The 19,892-nt window shown below is 37.5% G+C and overlaps 1 protein-coding gene across 1 annotated transcript in view; it reads right to left on the minus strand.

Moving 5' to 3' along the window:
- Positions 1–19,892, minus strand: part of LOC129247024 (homeobox protein 5) — a 49,669-nt gene that overhangs the window by 19,168 nt on the left and 10,609 nt on the right. The window contains exons 2-5 of the mRNA XM_054885863.1: positions 4,656–4,921; positions 3,995–4,526; positions 1,750–1,888; positions 787–1,677 (exon numbers count right to left, since the gene is read on the minus strand). Of these exons, the coding sequence (XP_054741838.1) occupies positions 787–1,677; positions 1,750–1,888; positions 3,995–4,526; positions 4,656–4,921 (1,828 nt within the window). The remainder of the gene's footprint in view (positions 1–786; positions 1,678–1,749; positions 1,889–3,994; positions 4,527–4,655; positions 4,922–19,892) is intronic.

Below are 19,892 nucleotides of genomic sequence, written 5' to 3' on the forward strand. Positions count from 1 at the left end.
CACACGGTTTTAATATTTCCAATACTGAGGTAAAACAGTATTATGTTATGCGGACAATGCAGTGCTAATGGCAAATTCAGAAGATGATCTTCAACGTTTACTATATTCTTTTGAAAAATCTTCGAAAAATCCAACGTGCAAATATCCACATCAAAGTGGAAATCACTAACAATTTTAAAGGACCCATTAAGATGCAAGTCAGCCGTAAATTACCTGGGCGCAAAAATAACATCTTCAAAAAATTTCGTGGATGAAGTGCGAAATCAATCCGAAAAAGACACACGGGTGTCCGGGTATTTACGCAATATTATATGGAAAAACGAATCAATGCGAATGCTGCGAGCAATAGCTGACTATACAAGGCACGATCTTAAACGAAACGAGGAGATACGAGAGATGTGCGAAATAACTGGCAATGGTAAAATGGAGCCGCAAAAGAAGAAAGTAATGGAATCTGTAAAGAGTAACCTGCAAAGGGAGTACAGAGAATGGGCGACGATCGGTTGGCCACCAAAGTGTTGGCACAAGTGTTGGACGTCTGGATCCCGATCCTTTTTTCTATTCTAGAAAATTTTACGCATCTTATGAAAGAGCAAAGTTTTAATATCACAACAGATCTTAAAAAAAATTACGTCTCACGATGTCAGACCTAATTTCATCATATACGAGCATAAAATCAATCCGCCTTCTGGATGCTCAGCATGTCAAGTTGCACGCCTCAAACTGAAAGAGAAGCTCGGCGGACATCCCATAAAGAATGTATACACATCTGAAAATTTCACTCACTATGAATTCGCATTTGTGTTGTTGCCGCGGGAATTATGCTGCATTGACAATTGTTGCTGGTGCAACGCCGACGTCTGCTGCAGCACTGCTGTGGGCTGGTGCGTTTGTTGCTGATGTTGGCGACGCAACGCTTTAATCTGATTCAACTTATCACCTTGTGTCTGTGAGTTCTGCTTATCGATTGCTGCTTGAGTCATTTTCACCGTCGAAGCAATTGTCGGCCGCTGCGCTGCCTCCAAACCAATACAGGGTTTCTTAATCTTTTTCTCTGCATAAAGTGGCTCAGTAATGCCAATTGGCGATAGACGTGTAATGGCCTCACTAACAGCAATGGGTGGAGTGCGTCGCACCGGTGGTGTAGGCGGCTTACCGCCTTCCGACAGCGTATTTGTAACGGTTGGCGCAAGTGTAGTGCCCGGATGTATCGTTGGTGATTTACGTCGCCTTGTCGATGCTATATAAGTCGCATTCGAATTATCTGTGTTATCTTCATCATCACCATTCTCTTCGGTAATAGTAGCATCTTCATCGCTGGCGCTGCTCACATTCGCATTGCGACTATTATCGGCCTTTTCCTTAGAGCGGCGATTATTCGTCGAGGCCGTCGTCGCTGGCGTGTTAATAGCGGTGATGGGTGAGCGAGCACGCGTTGTAACACCAGTTTTTGCATTGCCATTCGTAGATATCTCTTCGCTATCGTGCAGATGCATTGTATCTACCTTCTGTGAGATACCTTTTACGCAATTCTCTTTAGGTTGTGTCAGCGGTGTACCACCGGTTGAGATGACTTGTTTGAGCGCAATGCTGTAAATACCATACTTGTGGATGGGACATTGCAAACCGGATCGTTTGCGAATGCGTTCACCTTCCGCCCACAGCCAGGTTTGTTTACTGTGGAAAAGAAGAAAAGAATAGTGAATTTGATGAGTAAATTAGGGGAATAGATTAATTTTCGATATTTACTCTTCCATCCATTGCTGCTGATGTCCAATCACTGAGCCTGGGCGACATAGTCGTAACCAGGCGATAGCTTCCAGCGCTGTAAAGTTATAATGCTTCATGATGTAGGCGCCGATAAGGCTGCCAGTGCGACCAAGACCAGCTGGAAAAATCATATGTACATAGATATGTTAAAAGGAATGTTATCTAATAAAATATTGTGATAAGAACGGCATATAAACTGTGAAACAAATGTAAGTTAGGTACATCGTGGACAATCAATTACACTACAGATTCCTCTGAATATACTAACGGGTGATCAATTAAGAGGAGTTTTTTTCATTTGCGTTTTTTTTACAGATCGCGCGCGAGTTGTGGCAAACTGTCATCGTGGATTTGTTGAACAGCGTTTGGCATTTCATCATGGAAAGACTCACACCGCAACAACGTCTACAAATTGTTCAACTGTATTATGAAAATCAGCGTTCTGTGACAAATGTTTTTCGTGCGCTTAGACCGCATTATGGTCAACATAATCGGCCTGCCTTAAACACTATTCGACATACCATCAACAAATTTGAATCCGAATATTCATTGGTGGATAATTCTCGACCGAACAGACCACGTCCAGCAAGAAGCATTGAGAATATAGCGGCAGTAGCAGAGAGTGTACTTGAAAACCGCGATGAATCGATTCGGCACCGTTCTCAGCAACTTGGACTGTCGTATGGAACAACTTGGTCAATTTTACGGAAGGATCTTCATTTAAAACCATACAAAATACAGCTCGTACAAGAACTAAAGCCAAATGACCTTGCTGCACGTTTTGCTGATTGGGCTCTTGAAAAGATTGAAGAAGATCCGCTGTTTTCGAGCAAAATTTTGTTCAGCGATGAGGCGCATTTCTGGCTCAATGGTTACGTCAATAAGCAAAATTGCCGTATTTGGGATGAAGAGCAACCAGAACAGGTTCAAGAGCTACCTTTACACTGAGAAAATAACGGTCTGGTGTGGTTTATGGGCTGGTGGAATCATCGGTCCATATTTTTTCAAAAATGATGATGGCCGCAACGTAACTGTGAATGGTGCTCGCTACCGTACCATGATATCGGACTTTTTGCTACCTGAAATTGAATCTAATGATCTCTACGACATTTGGTTTCAACAAGACGGAGCCACTTGCCATACAGCTCGTGAAACAATGACTTTATTGAGAAGTCATTTCGGAGAGCAGCTGATTTCACGTTTAGGACCTGTGAGTTGGCCACCAAGATCTTGTGATATCACACCTTTGGACTTTTTTCTTTGGGGATTCGTGAAGTCCAAGGTCTATGCTGATAAACCAGCTACGATTGAAGCTCTGGAAGCCAACATTACGCGTGTTATTCACGACATACCAGTCGAAATGCTCGAACGAGTGATTGAAAATTGGACCTTCAGAATGGACCACCTTAAGCGTAGTTGCGGCCAACATTTGAATGAAGTCATATTCAAAAAGTAAATGTCAAAGAATGTCCTTTCAAATGATAAATAAAGGTTTTGAACATAATTTACATTTTGGTTTTTTTTTTAACTATTGAAAAAAGCACCTCATGATTGATCACCCGTTACAATCTGGCAAAACCTCACAACATGCGAACTAAGCAGACAGACATGGCCGAACTGGAACAGCGGTCGATCGAAGATCTTGCTAAGATTCAACAGGGAATCTATAAGAAAAATGATAGGTGTATTAACAGGTCATTGTTTAATAGGCAGCCACGCTAGAAGGTTAGGACTACCTTACTTCGATTTCTGTAGAAGCTGTCTAAATACAGAAGAAGAGGAAACAGTCAGACACCTTTTATGTGAGTGTGAAAGCCTAGCTAGGAGAAGGCTGCGCAACCTCGATACAGCATTTCTAACCTATGTAGCGGATATAGCCCATCTAAAACTAACGAAGCTCTGCTCGTTTATTAAAGCAACCGGATGGTTTGAAAGGGAACACGTAGAGTAAGGATAAGCTCCAGTGGTATCACAATGGACCTGCCGAAGGTCTAAGTGTGTCTTACGACAACCACCCTACCTACCTACCTACCTACCTTAGTAATCGGTTATTTCGTTAACTAAATTATTTTGATGACCCCGTACATATGTAGGCCAAAATAACTCAATAAGTTAGATAAATTCTCGACTCTTAGCTTCTTTACATTACATTTTTTCACTCAAAAAACAATTTAGAGATTATTTTTAGCTAGAATTCCATACATTTTCCACCATCCCCACTTACCTTTGCAATGCACTGCTATAGCACCCTTTGTATTCTCGCATATCGAGAGGAATTTCTTCAATATTAAATCACTCGGCGTACTACCATCGATGAAGAACAGATCCTTGTGATCGAAACCAGCATTTTCAAAACTCGACGCATGGTAAACCTTCGCATTCAAACGTATCACAGTAGTTACATTGTTTTCGTGAAAGTATTCAAAGTATCGTTCGGGCGAGTGGCATGGGTAACCATTCGGCAGTGTTTTTGACTTCTGGTGTGGACCACAGAACGCAATGAACTTCTGTGGCACAATCCAATTGAAGTCACCATTTTCCACACGCTCGAAATACTCATATTCCTCGGCATCGAAATCGTCGAAGCTGTAAAATCCAGCTTTCAATGCCTTGTACACAGCATTCAAACAATCAATTAGCGAAATTTTATAGCCACTTGGTCCAAAAGAGGCGTCACAGAAGCGCGTGTAGGCGGGTATGTCGCCGGCGACTAGCGGCCGATAGGCATCCATCGGCAATTTGTTTAGGTAGATAATCTGTAAGGAAAGTGGAGAGGAACATAAGTTACAAGTGACATACTCATTCAATATATTTTGATATACAAAATAATTTTTTGTGTAATTTCATATATAAAATAAGAAGGCAATTGCTTTCATAAGACTTACCGAGTACGAGCCAATCAGGTAAGCGGCATTTAGACGCTTTGCCGCATTGAGCGTTGTGTAATGTATGATTTTTTTGTTGGCGTGACATTTAGCAGTCAATTTGGAATTTAATTTTTGACAGTACCGATACAGCATGCAAATATTTAATGGCCCAAAATCGTTGTAGAAATTTTCGTAAATATATTCTTCATCTATGCTGAAGTAGTGTGTGTTGGGGGTGCTCTTTGGTTTGATGTTTTTCTTGAATGTGACAAAATATAACCGATCTGAGAAGAGAGGAGAAAAATAAGATGAATTAAAATACGGTTTTTACTAATTGCAGCTTTAAAGTATATTTTAAAAATATAAAGAAGGCACCAAATTCGATGGTTTAACTTAGGGGTTTTTGGGTTGCAGAGCGGAGAAGTGGAGAGTTAATTTAACAGAAGTGTACGATTTTATAAAACTATCGGTTTTGCTATCGGCCCAACTCAGTGTGTCATAATTATAAAAAATTAACCATACAATTTTGTTTTTGAATAACTTTTTTAATCAGTAAAAAAAAAATAGCGATGGAAATCTTTATTTTAACCTTTACGCGGCCCATTGCTTGTCTGTTTTGTATACTGCAGCTGTCTAGTTCACAAGTGTCAAACATGATTGATGTACGACCCACTTTACAAAAATTATAAATCTTCGAGTAAGGTGTTTAATTTTGCACCATCTTGTACTTTTGCGAACGTAGCTGCGATTGAGCTACTATGGATGGCGACATTATGAAAAGGTGAATTAAAAAGTTCTGGAAATTTTTCGCTAGATATCTTTAGTTCTTCAGGCCAAGCTATTTCGCGCGAATGAAGAGGTTATCGCTGAAACTGAGAGCTATTTTGAGACAGAAGATAAATCGTTCTACAAAAGTGGTATTGAAATGTTAAGAGCGGTGCTGGAATGATTCCGTTGTTCTTGATGGAAATTACCTTGATGAATAAAGTTAATTTTGAACAAAACAAAACGTATTTCCTTTGCCGAGCAAGGGACTTTTCAGCCCATATGTTATCGTATGAGAGTGTTCATAGCAGGTATAGATGCCCAGTAACGTAGCGACTATTCTGCTGTTAGAAAAAAAAAGCTGTGGTGGTTTTTTGGACATATGTACTTCACATTTTTTACATTTGGTCAGCCTTTTGACAGAAACACTGCTTTTGTGACACGAGCCGGTATGTGAGCACTTATTCTGCAAAGAACGCAAGCGTACCGACGAACATGGCTAAACCGAATTCTCTCATCATTCTGAATACTTTGATATGCAAACACGTGTTTGTTTAAATCTTTCTTGATTGCATTAGGCGGTCTTATTCTATAGGATGTAAACACGTAAATTTAAATTGAAAATCTCTTAATGCTTTTAGTGCTAATTTTAAACTTTTGATTGGGAAACTATTTACTTTTGACTTTTCCTCGACCACTTATTGTATTTACCCATTGACGTCACACCAATTAAGAGGTTAAAAAGTTCAAATCTTTGCGGTTAAAAGTGAGTGAGAATAAATAAGTGTTGCGTATACGGCCCACTTGACAACCAACTGACACACATACACACATATGTGTGCTTGTATGGTGTTACATATGCACATTGCACTTACAACATACACACAAGCACACACATACACACACATTCAATTAAATATGCTGAAGTATAATAAATGCTTTAAGCCGATTGTATTACCGGCGCATTTGGTAGTCAAATTGGCTTGGCATAGCGCACCGCACGGCATAGTGCACCGCATGGCTGGCATGGCATGGCATGCAATGTTCATAAGTTGGAATACATAAGCAATGCAGGTTTTATGCATGAAATGACCTTGAATTAAACAACTGACTACGAAAAACAAAAAAAAAAAAAAAAATCAGCAGGGATTACAAAAATAAATATGAAGAAAATTTTAAATAAAATGTTTCAGTGTCGCTGCTGCTGCTCAATGGAGCATAGCACGAAAGCGCCCACAAAGTCAAGTCAAGCAAAGCTCGATATAGCTTGATATACTCGTAAACGAGTGCATATTTGCAATGAGAAAAAATGAGAGCGTAAAACCTAAACCAAACCCGTTAAGTTCGATTACACATGCAACGTCTCACATACATACACGCACACATTCATATTTGGCAAATATTTTGGTTACTAACTTTGACAAGAAGTTCAATGCTGTTTGCCGCAATTGGCGCAACATGCAACATGCAAACGGTAGCGAAGAACAAAACAAAAAAAAAAAATACAAATCATACCAGAAATTATGCTCTCACACGTAAGTGCAAGGGGGTATGCACATGCCACACCATTTTGCGCACGAATGGATTGCGATTGTGTATCGAAAAGCCAAATCGACAAGTCAAAATAGAAAACAGCAACAAAACTCAAACTGAATGGTTTGCTAATTTAATAGGCAAAGGCAGCGGCAGAAGTCAAAAATGAAATAGTTGCTTTGCTCACACCCGCACCACACTTTGCTTATTTAATTTGTGGTAAAGTGATAATAACAATTTCACGATTTATAGGCGTCAAATTGTTAGCCACAATTATTGCTAAGAAGTTTGGCACTTTTTACATTGCCGCTCTGCCATTAACTGATGTGGCAAACTAGCTAATGTGACGTGACGCTTGGTGTAGGTAGTTCACATTGAAGGTATACCATAAATAACAAATAGGGAAGTGATTGAATACAGGCGGAACCGAATCTTATATACGGGGTACGGGTGCGCGCCATTCCATGGTTATATAAAATTCATATTGGGCCATTACTGCGTGCCCATAGAATCCGTTACCCAATAGGCTGATCCGGGATCCTTGTGGATGTAACATTTAAAATAAAATGCAATCAGCACAGACTTGGTTAATATTTTCTGAAAGTATACACACCCATTTTGTCTATGGATTTTCAAAGGTAGGTAGGTAGGTAGGATGGCAAGAGTACCCCAGGTACACTTCAAGTAGCACTTACATACCGTTTTGATACCATAATGTGGACCATTTCCTGTGAAAAGATTTAGGGAAGAGAAAAACCGTCTACAGCCATCCAGTGCTGTTGATGTAGTGGAGGAGAGAAAAGGGATCTAGGCTGGAGAATTTCTTTAAGTCATCCCCATAGGGCACGCTAAGGAATCTCAAGCGCCTAGCCGCTAGAGCCGTACATTTGCAGAGAAAGTGTTCCACAGTTTCTTTCTCTGCAGGATGCCCACAGCTTCTGCAATAGGGGTTGTACGGAATTCCAAGCTTCTCCGCATGATTACCGATCACCCAGTGACCATTGAATACCGCAATGAGTTTGGAAATTGAATGGCGGGGGATTCTCATCACCTTAAGCGTTCTGTTTCTATCGTATTGAGGCCATAGTGCTTTCGAAATAGCACACGATGAGACAGACATCCATCTGTCTTGCGCTTTTTTTAGAAAGAAACTTTGTAGTTTCCCTTTAACAACCGTCAAGGGGACACCGATGTCTGAGAAGGGGACAGCTGAAACCGGTGCTATCGACTAATACAAAAGTTTGCGACAAAAGTTTTCATGTACTGGCCAAGGAAGGAGCCAAACAAGCGGGAACAAGTTTTAAGATATAAGTCTGAGCGAAAAGAAAGCTTAAGGGGTTACATACCTCCAGAATTTCAAAAAATCGATTTTTGTCGACATTTCGAAAGTATAGTATTTTAAGAATATACTGTGAAATTTTCATGCGAAAATTCCCTACAGCCCATTAACTAGGTAGAGAGCGGACCGCGCGCTCCTGTACCTTAAATTTTAAACTCGTTTTTCTCGAAACTACTTTTTCCGGCACGGTCTGTATGATAACTCATACAGTTTTTAATATTTTTTATGCTGTTTTTTTAATATTCGTAAGTGTGTTTTCTATAGATTTGATTTTTGATATTTTTATAAACATAATTAAAGTGAGACATTTATGACGTAATCGTATAATTTTTTTAAAATGCCGTAAATTACTAAATTCAAAGATATAACTCGACAGACTAATAACTACAACTTTATTTGACAAGATCTTTTTTACTTTTTACAGATCCATCAGCATTTCAAGGAGAAATGATGCAGACAGTGGAGCAACTTTTTTTATTGTACAGGGTGGCTGATGAAAGCCGCTACCAAAAAAAAATTGAATAACTTTTTTTCTTTTTAAGTTATCTGTTCCATTTTTGTTTTAATTTGCAGATTGATCTTTAAAATTTATTAAAATGGATAACTGGGACACGCAAACAAGAATTTGGATAGTCCGCCGCTATCACGCACTGGAGTCCGTAGTTTTGGTACAGAGAGAGTACAGGCGGATGTTTGGTGGCGATCTCCCGAGCAGATGGACCATAATGAGACTGGTGAATAATTTTGCTGAGCAAGGAACAGTCGCAAGAAGGCCTTATCATCGAAACCCACCAGTTCGGACGGAGGAAACGATCGCTGCTGTAGCTGCAGCTATACAAAGCAATCCAAGGGTTTCAACAAGAAGCTTATCTGCTCAACTTGGTGTCAGCCGACAGTCTTTGCAAACAATAATGCACAAAGATTTAGACTTATTTCCCTACAAAATTCAAATGGTTAACAAACTGAATGCAGCAGACTTGCCGATTCGCTTGGAATTTTGCCAGAAGATCCTGCAAATGGTGGAAGAAGACCAAAACATGTTAAACTGCCTTTTCATGTCTGATGAGGCCCATTTCGATTTAAACGGCAATGTGAACAAACAAAATTGTCGAATATGGAGTACTTCTAACCCACAGATACTCCACGAGACGGAATTGCATCCTCTTCGCGTGACAGTGTGGTGTGCGGTTTCTTCACGCTGTATTGTCGAGCCTTATTTTTTTGAAGAAAATGGTCACACCGTTACGGTTACTGGAGACCGTTATTTGAAAATGCTGAAAGAATTTTTCTATCCAGAACTACGCCGAAAGAGAATTCCTTTCAACTCTGTGTGGTTTCAACAAGATGGGGCAACGTCTCACATAGCCCAGACTGTAATGACAGAGTTGCGACGAAAATTTCCCAATAAACTGATTTCAAGAAACTCCGAATTTCGTTGGCCCCCCAGGTCGCCTGCCCTTACTGCACCTGACTTTTTCTTGTGGGGTTTATGTAAACAAGAAGTTTATAAAACAAAGCCAACAAATTTGGATGAACTAAAACAATCCATTCGGGCAACAATTGCGGGTATTCCTGTCGCAACTCTCAAAGCAGCAATGAACAACTTTTTACTAAGATGCCGCACTTGTGTCAACGAGCATGGGGGGCATTTAAATTCAATTATTTTTAAAACTAGTTAAGCTACATTTAATAAAATTTAATGACCTTCAACTTGAAAAAAAAATAAATGAATTCCATACACTAAAAAAAAAGTTATTTGAGTTTCTTAATGTAGCAAAATTCATCAGCCACCCTGTACTTTGGGTCACGTGATTTTTTATATAATAATGTTGGTAAAGAAAAATTAAAATAAATTTTTTTATAAAGTTTAAGTACTAATAAACAATGTATAAAATTTTTTATATTTATTTCTATTGTTATCTCTTCTAAAAACAGTTTTTCTTTTAGCGCATTTTTGGCGCTGCTGGACGTATGTAAGACCTTAAAAAACATATACAGTAAAATTTTATGGAAATAATAGGACTATGGTTAAGTTCGTGCGGTTTTTTTTCGAAATTTGAAACTTTATTGACGTAAAATGGTTACAAATTTAATATTCAAAGTATTGTCCATCGCTTACTACTACTTTTTCCCATCTTTCTGGCAATTCACGGATTCCCTTTGTGAAAAATTCGGTCGGTTTTGCCGCAATCCACGAATCGATCCATTTTTTGACTTCATCGTAATTACGGAAGTGCTGGTCAGCCAGGCCATGTTGCATCGATCGGAAGAGATAGTAATCGGATGGCGCAAGGTCTGGACTATACGGCGGGTGGGGTAGGACATCCCATTTGAGCGTTTCTAAGTATGTTTTGACCACTTGTGCAACATGTGGCCGAGCATTGTCATGTTGCAAAATAACTTTGTCGTGTCTATCGGCGTATTGCGGCCGTTTTTCTCGCAGTGCTCGGCTCAAACGCATCAATTGTCGTCGGTAGACATCCCCCGTAATCGTTTCATTCGGTTTCAGTAGCTCATAATACACAACACCCAGCTGGTCCCACCAGATACACAGCATAACCTTCAGGCCATGAATATTCTGCGCCGACGTCGATGTTGAAGCATGGCCAGGGTATCCATACGTTGCCCGACGTTTTGGATTGTCGTAATGGACCCACTTTTCATCGCCAGTCACAATTCGATGCAAAAAACCCTTTCTTTTGTGCCGTTGAAGCAGTTGTTCGCATGCCATAAAACGGCGTTCAACGTCTCTTGGGTTCAATTCATACGGCACCCAATGGCCTACCTTTCGGATCATTCCCATGGCTTTTAAACGTTTGGAAATGGTTGATTGATCAACTCCCAAAGTTTTTGCAACCTCTTCTTGCGTTTGAGCCGGATCTTGATCGAGCAATTCCTCCAATTCGGTATCCATGAACTTTGGCGGCGCACCCTCGCGTTCTTCGTCTTCCAAGCCAAAATCACCACTTTTAAAGCGTGCAAACCACTTCTGGCACGTTCGCTCAGCTAGAGCATGCTCACCATAAACTTCCACCAAGATACGATGACTTTCGGCTGCTTTTTTCTTCATATTAAAATAATGAAGAAGAATTCCCCGCAAAAACACATTATTTGGCACGAAATTCGACATTTTCAAGTGTGGTAAAAATATTGTTGTTTACGCTTCAAATAAAAAACTTATACTGACGTTTGTGCCTTACGACAGTAGCTCTCCAATGAATGTTTGGAAATGTGGATCGATGGAATAATAATCAAGTTACTCCATCTGTTGTAAAACCGCAAGGAACTTATTCATAGTCCTATTATTTTCGTAGAACATTTTAATCCATTAGCTTCCATCTGAAGGGGTCACGTTTGTGCCTTACGACAGTAGCTCTCCAATGAATGTTTGGAAATGTGGATCGATGGAATAATAATCAAGTTACTCCATCTGTTGTAAAACCGCAAGGAACTTATTCATAGTCCTATTATTTTCGTAGAACATTTTAATCCATTAGCTTCCATCTGAAGGGGTCAGGGAAAGGAAAGCTATAAAAAAAATATTTGACAACTTATTAGAGGATTAATATGTTTTAGAAAATTATTCTTCGGAATATTTTACGAGGGTCTTCTCAGGCAAAGCCTTCATGTTGCGAACATAAAAGTCTACAAAAAAATTAAACGATAAAATCCATGCGAATAACAGATTAACTCAAAAATTCTGACTAAAAAGTTTGAAATTTTGATGAAAATTTGCCAAATTTTCACAAATTTTATACATATTTTGAAACTTTGGTTTATATGATTCTTGTTGCAGTATGAACTGTAATTTTATAAAAAATAATTGAAATTACAAAAATACAAAATAAATAACTAAATAGTATATTTCTAGTTTTGCACACTCAAAGATGAATTATTGATAAATACTGAAACCAGCTGATGTTACACCACTTAATTCGAAACATGTATTAAAAAATTCTGCTATATTGCGCTTATAATTTTGAGCCGATGTATGTGCATGTGCAACTAAACATGCACTCGTACATCGAATGTAAGCGGATTTATACGCATTCATATACATACAAGAGTTCCCCCTGAAGTGATACTCGTAAGTGAAAAGGAAATGGCAAAGTTGCAGTTTGTAGCGGAAGTGCTGCAGATTTCGTAGAAAAGGTTTCTAAATGTGCCTACTTATAGTTTTATGTTCATGAGTGTTTACACACAAACGAAAACATTTATATTCACATTGTTCACTGTAAAACCCACAAGCATAACTTAAAAGTTTATTAAATTCTTAAGAAAATCAGCTTTCTCAGTTCTTCTGGTGGTACTGAATGAATGCCTTTGCCTTATTTTTAAAAAGCTAAATGTGCTCCACACTACACAGTATCGGCAGGGGACATATTGTTCTAGAATATATAAAAATACCCTTTTATGACTACAATACTCTATCGCCGAGTCGTCATTACTTCACTAGTAAAACAGTAATCAATCCATGCATCAGTGCCGGAGATCGAAATATAAAATTTTTCGAGTAGAGGTAGCTGATAGAGGGGTGGTCTGTATTACACCCGCGGCAAAATTTGTGCACAGCAACAATTTTTGCATTGCTTTACTTAGGTATTACAACTCAAGACCATTAACTAATTACACAGGCCAACAACCAAAAAACTTTTTCGATAATTTTAACTAAGGTTTTAAGGTTTTTTTATGCTGAAAACGAATATGACCTTGAAAATGAAATGCTCCAACACGTCAGGATTTTTGGCAATTTGAGGTTGAAAAGTCAAAAAATGCAGATTTTGGCCATTTTTTTAATTTTTTTTTGGGCAAGGTAAAGTTTTTTTTTAATTTTCCACAACGGCATCGCAAAGTACTAGTCTTCAGCTTTAAAATCTATTTTTAAAAATATTTTTGCGATTAATATAAAAAAAGTTATACTATTTTGAATTCGCCCTTTACAGGGGCGTTAGAGAGTTAGAAAGGTTGAATTTGCATATCTTAAAGTCTCCAATTCAAAATAGAATAACTTTTTTTATATTAATCGTAAAAATATTAAACAAAATGGATTTTAAAGCTGAAGATTAGTACTTTGCCGTTGTGGAATATTAAAAAAAAACTTTACCTTGCCCAAAAAAAAATTTAAAAAATGGCCAAAATCTGCATTTTTTGACTTTTTAACCTCAAATTGCCAAAAATCCTGACGTGCTGGAGCATTTTCAAGATCATATTCGTTGTCAGCATATAAAAACCTTCAAGAAACACCCATAGCCGTTTTAAAAGCTGTAAAAAAGCGAGATTTTGTTGGCCTGTGTTATTATTTAGATATGTGAAATGAAAGATATGATTTAGGATCATTGCCCTACAATTTTGGTTGGAGAAATGTTCAGATATGTGAATGCAGTCGATACCGCCTCTTTTTGACACTAGACGTCCCGGGAATTTTCGTTGCAGAAATTCAATTGTTGCATTCGCAGTTTGGCATGGCGCACCGTCTTGTTAAAACCAGTAACCGCCTAAGCCTTTCTCACGCATTTGCGGGCAGACATAATGAGCCAACATCCATCGATATCGGTTTCCATCGACCGTTTCGTTTTCTCGGTAAAAATATGACCCAATGATGGTTTTGGCGCAAACAGTTACTTTCCGGACATGCAATGGCGTTTCATGGATCTCGTGTGGATCCTCAGTTCCCCAAATGCGGCAATTTTGTTTATTCACGCTGCAAGAGAGGTTATAATGTGCCACGTCAGTCATTAAAATTTGCTTCCAAAAATTGGGTTCAGTGTCAACCATTCGAGCGACTGTTTGACCGTATTCCAAGCGACGTGAATGAATGGTCTGTCGGCAATATTCTTTGTGTCAATTGCACTTTATACGGAAACAAATTTAAATCATCCTTTAAAATGCGCCTTTTAAATCATCCTTAAAAGATGGCGCACCCTGTATTGCCCCCTTAAGCCACAAATATGAATGTATAAAAGTCTAACTGTTGGAAAAATTGAGTTTAAAAGCTTATTGCTCTCGTAAAATTAGAAGGTTTGATTTTTGATATTCTGGATTTTAGTATAACCAAAGGTTTAGCAGTCAACTCATTAACTCAAAATCCCTAAATTTTCATATTCATGCTTTCAAAGCTTATTGCTCTCGTAAAATTAGAAGGTTTGGTTTTTGATATTCTGGATTTTAGTATAACCAAAGGTTTAGCAGTCAACTCATTAACTCAAAATCCCTAAATTTTCATATTCATGCTTTCGGCATAAAAATCTCACTAAAGTAGCGAATAATAGATATTCTGCGCGAAAATGACTTTTCTAGAGGTTGCCAAGAACAAAACAAAGGAGGAGACGATTCTGCACCTTTTATGCTAATATATATATATACATGTATATAATTGGCGCGTACACCCTTATTGGGTGTTTGGCCTCGTATTTGTGTTGTGCGCCTTGATGTTGTTCCACAAATGGAGTGACCTACAGTTTCAAGCCTACTCCGAACGGCAGATATTTTTATGAGGAGGTTTTTCATGGCAGAAATACACTCGGAGATTTGCCATTGCCTGCCGAAGGGCGACCGCTATTAGAAAAATGTTTTTCTTAATTTTGGTGTTTTCACCAAGATTCGACCCGCCGTTCTCTCTGTGAATTCCGAATGGTAGTCGCGCACCAACCGATTCGGCTACGGCGACCGCCGTTTTCTGCTAATAACCTACTTTAAATACATGAAATTTGTACTACAATTCGTACTAAATATATAAATAAGTGAGCTCAGAGAGCTAATAGAGAATGAACCTAGTAACATTCGTCTAAAGACGGTCTTTACCATTTTCACCTAACGTTCAATCAAAATATTTTTTGTTTTACTGGAAATATTTATCTTTTGACTACATCTGCTTGAAAAAATATTATCAATATAAAATATTACAAATCAGATAATTTTTAAGTGCCATTGTTTGGAAATTCTTCCTAATATGTGCCATTTTACCGAACTCTGGCAGGTAAAACTTCGAAAGTAGGCCCAAGGTTCTCGTGAATGCACTGGCGTTTGGCAAAACGGCTGCTTTTGTTGGGAAGTTGGAGCGGATTTCAAATATTCATCCGTCTGAAACTCAAATGAACAACAGTCGTTTCCGGTCCTCATATAATCAAAAATAAGCCTTAATATACTCAATATTAGCGACCATCTTATTCTCAAAGTAATAAGTCATTAACTCAAATGAAGGTTTCACAATAAGAATAAAACAACTACATCGGTAGATGTATAGGTTAATGCATATAAGAATAAGAATATTTAATATTTAATACACTCGAACGTGCAAAGCTTGCTTCGGCTACTGAAGAAGGTAGTGTAAAATAAAAAAATCAATACTACTAACAAGATTTCTTCCATGCTTTTGTGCGCCACGAAAATAATAAAATAAAAATAAAACAACAAGAAAAGCAAAATAAGCACATAAAAACAAAACAGCAAACCACAACAAAAGAGTAGACAAGACAGAGTCAATATAAAGTGCCGCTTCTATATGAAAGACGACACAACAAACAAAACAACAACTAACTAACTAACACGAACCATGTATGCACATATATATGTATGCACTATAAAAGGCAATGAGTGGACAAAAAAAAAAACACTTCACTCAAATAAAAAGGGTTGACGACTTTAACCGGTGGCCATGTTACGTTGCTTTGGCACGTTTGGCATTAAGCTTCATTGGCTGCCACAAAGGTTTATTAGAGACTTTCATAATGATTTGTGGAATATGCGAGAGAGTAGTTAAAAATAGAAAAAGATCTAGAGATTGTTTAAAGTAGGGTAGTTGTGTAATGGTGAATGGGTAAAAAAAAAAAAAAACTTAGTTAAGAAATTTGGTATAAAGGAAATGTGTGCAAAAGTAATTGTCAAAGGGAAAATTATGGAAACAACTGTTGAAAATTAAAATGTAGCAAATCGAAAAAGATGCATATCGATAACACAACCAAGAGAAAATCGATATTTGTTCAATGCTAAAGCTCAGTTTTTGCAATGCTAGAGCTCAGTTTTTGCAAGTTTTCACCAGTACGTCAGAGCTTTTCCAAAGTTTCACTTAAGGGGCATTCTGGTCTAGAAATTTGAAAAAATCGATTTTTTTTGCATATTTTGAAAGTTTAGACCTTCAAAAATATGCCCTTCAACGGATTTTTCAAAATTCGAATTATTTTCGGAGATACAGCGGATTTTGTGACGTGGCGTCTAAGCCGGCCGAGTGGAGCGAATCGCACAATGAACGGCAGATGCTACCAGACGACTTGAGGAGTCGTTCTTTCCAGAAAATCTTTTGTATCCCACACAACCTTTATTTATTCTATACATACATATACATACTTTATACTTCTATAATATATACCTGGAAATATATCGCCGATTAATCCAGAGTGAGTAGTAAATATTATGATCTAAGTTATTCCATTGGAATTGTTGCTTAGATGGTCGTCATGATATTTCAAGTTCCACTTGACCGATCGCTTTGAAGTTTGATAAGAATTCTTTATTATACATGTGTCTATTGCGCCTGCCTCGGATTTTGAAAAATTTGAGTTTGAAGTATTTTTAAAAAATTTGACAAGGTAAAAAAGAGGGTACAACATTTTTTTTCAAGTTGACGCCATTTTGCGATTTTTTTTTTCTTTGATTTGGCGTAAACCGATAGCGACATCCTAACTAATGAAGAATTTTTTTAATTTGTTTGTTTTCGATCACTACAAGGATTGGAATCATTTCAACCAGGGAGGCACCGTTTTTTATGTAGCCCCCACTCCGCCGGCTTGTAATTCTACGATTTTTTTATTAATTTTTTTTTTATACTTTACCAATATTAATAAAACTCATAAAAAAATGGATGGTAAAAATGTTTTTCATTTTTTTATCTTAGTTTTAAAAATACCTAAAATTAAGGCGTCTAGACCAGAATACCCCCTTAAGATCCAGGATTCAAGGAATTATTGTATTTTAGTTGTTTTTTGTACGAGGTTGACGAAAAATCAATATAAGTCGATAATGTGTGAAATACGTCCTTTGACATTCAGGAATAATAGGAAAATGTGAGTGAAATTTTGAAATGTTTTTCATTTACAGTTTCGAAGGATGGACAAAACGTTCTTTGATATTTGTATCCTTCCATGTCCTCGCTTATTTTGTGTTTGGCTTTATGCAAAAAAATAAATAATTATGATAAAGCTATGATTTATGATTTGAGCTAAAATTTGACAAACAATTTTTGCTTTTAGCTTTATTACTCCCGGCTAAATGACGTTCATACCTGCTACTAAAAAATGAAGCTAAAGCTCATGTTTCCTTAATATTCATACACAAATTTATATACATATTAAAAAGGGATTTAAGTTCCGGGATCCCGAGATTATCTGACAAAAATCCCGGGATTTTCAGAATGTATATATATATATCCTCGGGATCTCAAGATAATTTGTTAACAATCTCGCGATTGTCGGGATTTGTAATTTCTATCGCAGTATGTGCAATGGAGACATAAAAATCCCCTTTTACAGGAAAAAAAGCAACATTGAAAAGCACTTTGCGTTTACAACACTTTTGTGATAGAAATCAGCTGGGTTTTCGTGCTCAATATTTAACTCTGCAAATGACTGAAATTTTAATATTCGTCACGTATCAAATGATATTTACATTAAAATTATATGAGTGACACACATCAGTTATGTATAATAAATAATAAAATTAAGTTCTGACTGCATCATTTCAAGTTCGAATCATAATTACGCAGGTTTTCTCCCGCATAAAACGGGAAATCCAGTCAAAAAATTCCTCTTTCGATTTTTAATCTTTTTGCATCGAGCTTTTTTCGACATATCTGAAGTTATTTTATCAAATATGTACGTGCTAAAGCACTTTTAAATGCGTATAAATTTAAGTATTATTTTTTGTCCCTTCGCTGATGGATTTTCGCTAATAAAAAAATATCTTTAAAATTCCTTTATTATTTATTATATGGCAGGAGAGCTTCTCAAGCAATGTTGGTGGAGTTCTTTTCGAGTTAAATTGTTGCAAAATAATGAATATCTAAGTGCCGGGACTAGTCCCGAAAATCCTGGTATTCCGTAATCATAAAACTCGAAGAAATTCATATCCCTAATATGAATATGAAAGTAGATGCAAAATATCCATTTTTAAGTTTCAAAGGAGATTGCGCACTTGCTTTAAAATGGAATTATCCAAAAAATTCGAATCTAGGATCTTAAATTAAACTTTGTCATCATCCCAGAGCAATATTAGATTTTAATACATTTTATACTCCTCCAGGGCCACATTTACATCCTCATCCGAAAGTATTGGGCAACCTTCACAAGACTCGTTCTCCACAGCAAAATTAAATTATTTCGATGTGGTTGTTGTTATTGCAGCAGTATAAACATGTACCAGAAATGCCGCTGGGTAGTAGCTCTTAGGCAGATATAAATCCGGGTCGCTCAAGTAGCGTAGAATCGACTGTCGTGAGAACGATGTCGCCATAAGCGATAAAAGAGCGGCAACGATGGAATTTCTATTACCTGCCTATGGCTCTTCACAAAACACTTTACCCATAACAATATGTCTATATAGGATACAGTATTTTGTATAAGGGGCTCCACCTTAATACATAGTTTTGTTAGACAAATGTGGTAATAATACAAGTTAATTCTTTCTTAAGTCGACTTAGCCCCTTTTTGTTTGTGGTCACAGATATGCTACGTTGGGTGCTGTGGGGCAGCATGACAATGTAGCCAAGAAAGGGTTAAAATTAATTACCAAACGAAAGGGTAAGTGGAATAGAGCGAAAGAGAGAGAAAGACATAACAGATATCCATACGCAAAAACAAATGGCGACTGATTTACATTGCCGGCCATAATAGAAGACTAAGACATACTGCCAAACTGATTGACATACTTTGCGGGTTACTCATACGTTGCGTCGTACACCGCAAAACAAGGCAGGAAGCAACACAAAGTACATATAGGTATCTAAGCAAAAAAACGGCCAGCTAAAATATAGAGCAGCCAGGAGGCGCAGCGAGTGATATGAATGTAAGTTGTAACTAAAGGATAAATGAAGTTGAAATAATTTATGATGGTTGACTTGCTGGTTGACAAACTGACTAACTGCCTGACTGGAGAAATAACTGCCGCTTGACTGCCTTAGCTGCCTTTGTCTTGTTTGCCAGCTACAGCGCGAAAAACATAATCGAAGCAATCAAAACGAAAGCTAATGGAAATGGAATTTCTTTTTAGAGTTACTTCATACATAGACATATAAACATTGGTGTTTTATTTGCTAGTGTTTAAGGGTATACTAAAAATTTGTGTTTAACTTGGGAATGCAAATATAGGTAAGATATCATGTATTGGAAGCAAGTATAGAAAAATGTGGTTTCTTTGTAAATGGTGTTAACGGTAAAGGCTTGTGAAATGATGAGAAACAAATCCAATAACTTTTCGTCATTACATGTGTGAAGTCTTATAGGTCTAATATATACCTATATTTTTTTTCTTATAAAAACTATTAAAATTTTAGCTATGCAAGTTAAGTATATTTTGAGTGAGAGGTAGACCAGCTGGTCTTAGTGTTTAACTATATCAAAGGCTCCTGA

Source organism: Anastrepha obliqua, chromosome 5, assembly GCF_027943255.1.
Source record: "Anastrepha obliqua isolate idAnaObli1 chromosome 5, idAnaObli1_1.0, whole genome shotgun sequence".
Lineage (NCBI taxonomy): Eukaryota > Metazoa > Arthropoda > Insecta > Diptera > Tephritidae > Anastrepha > Anastrepha obliqua.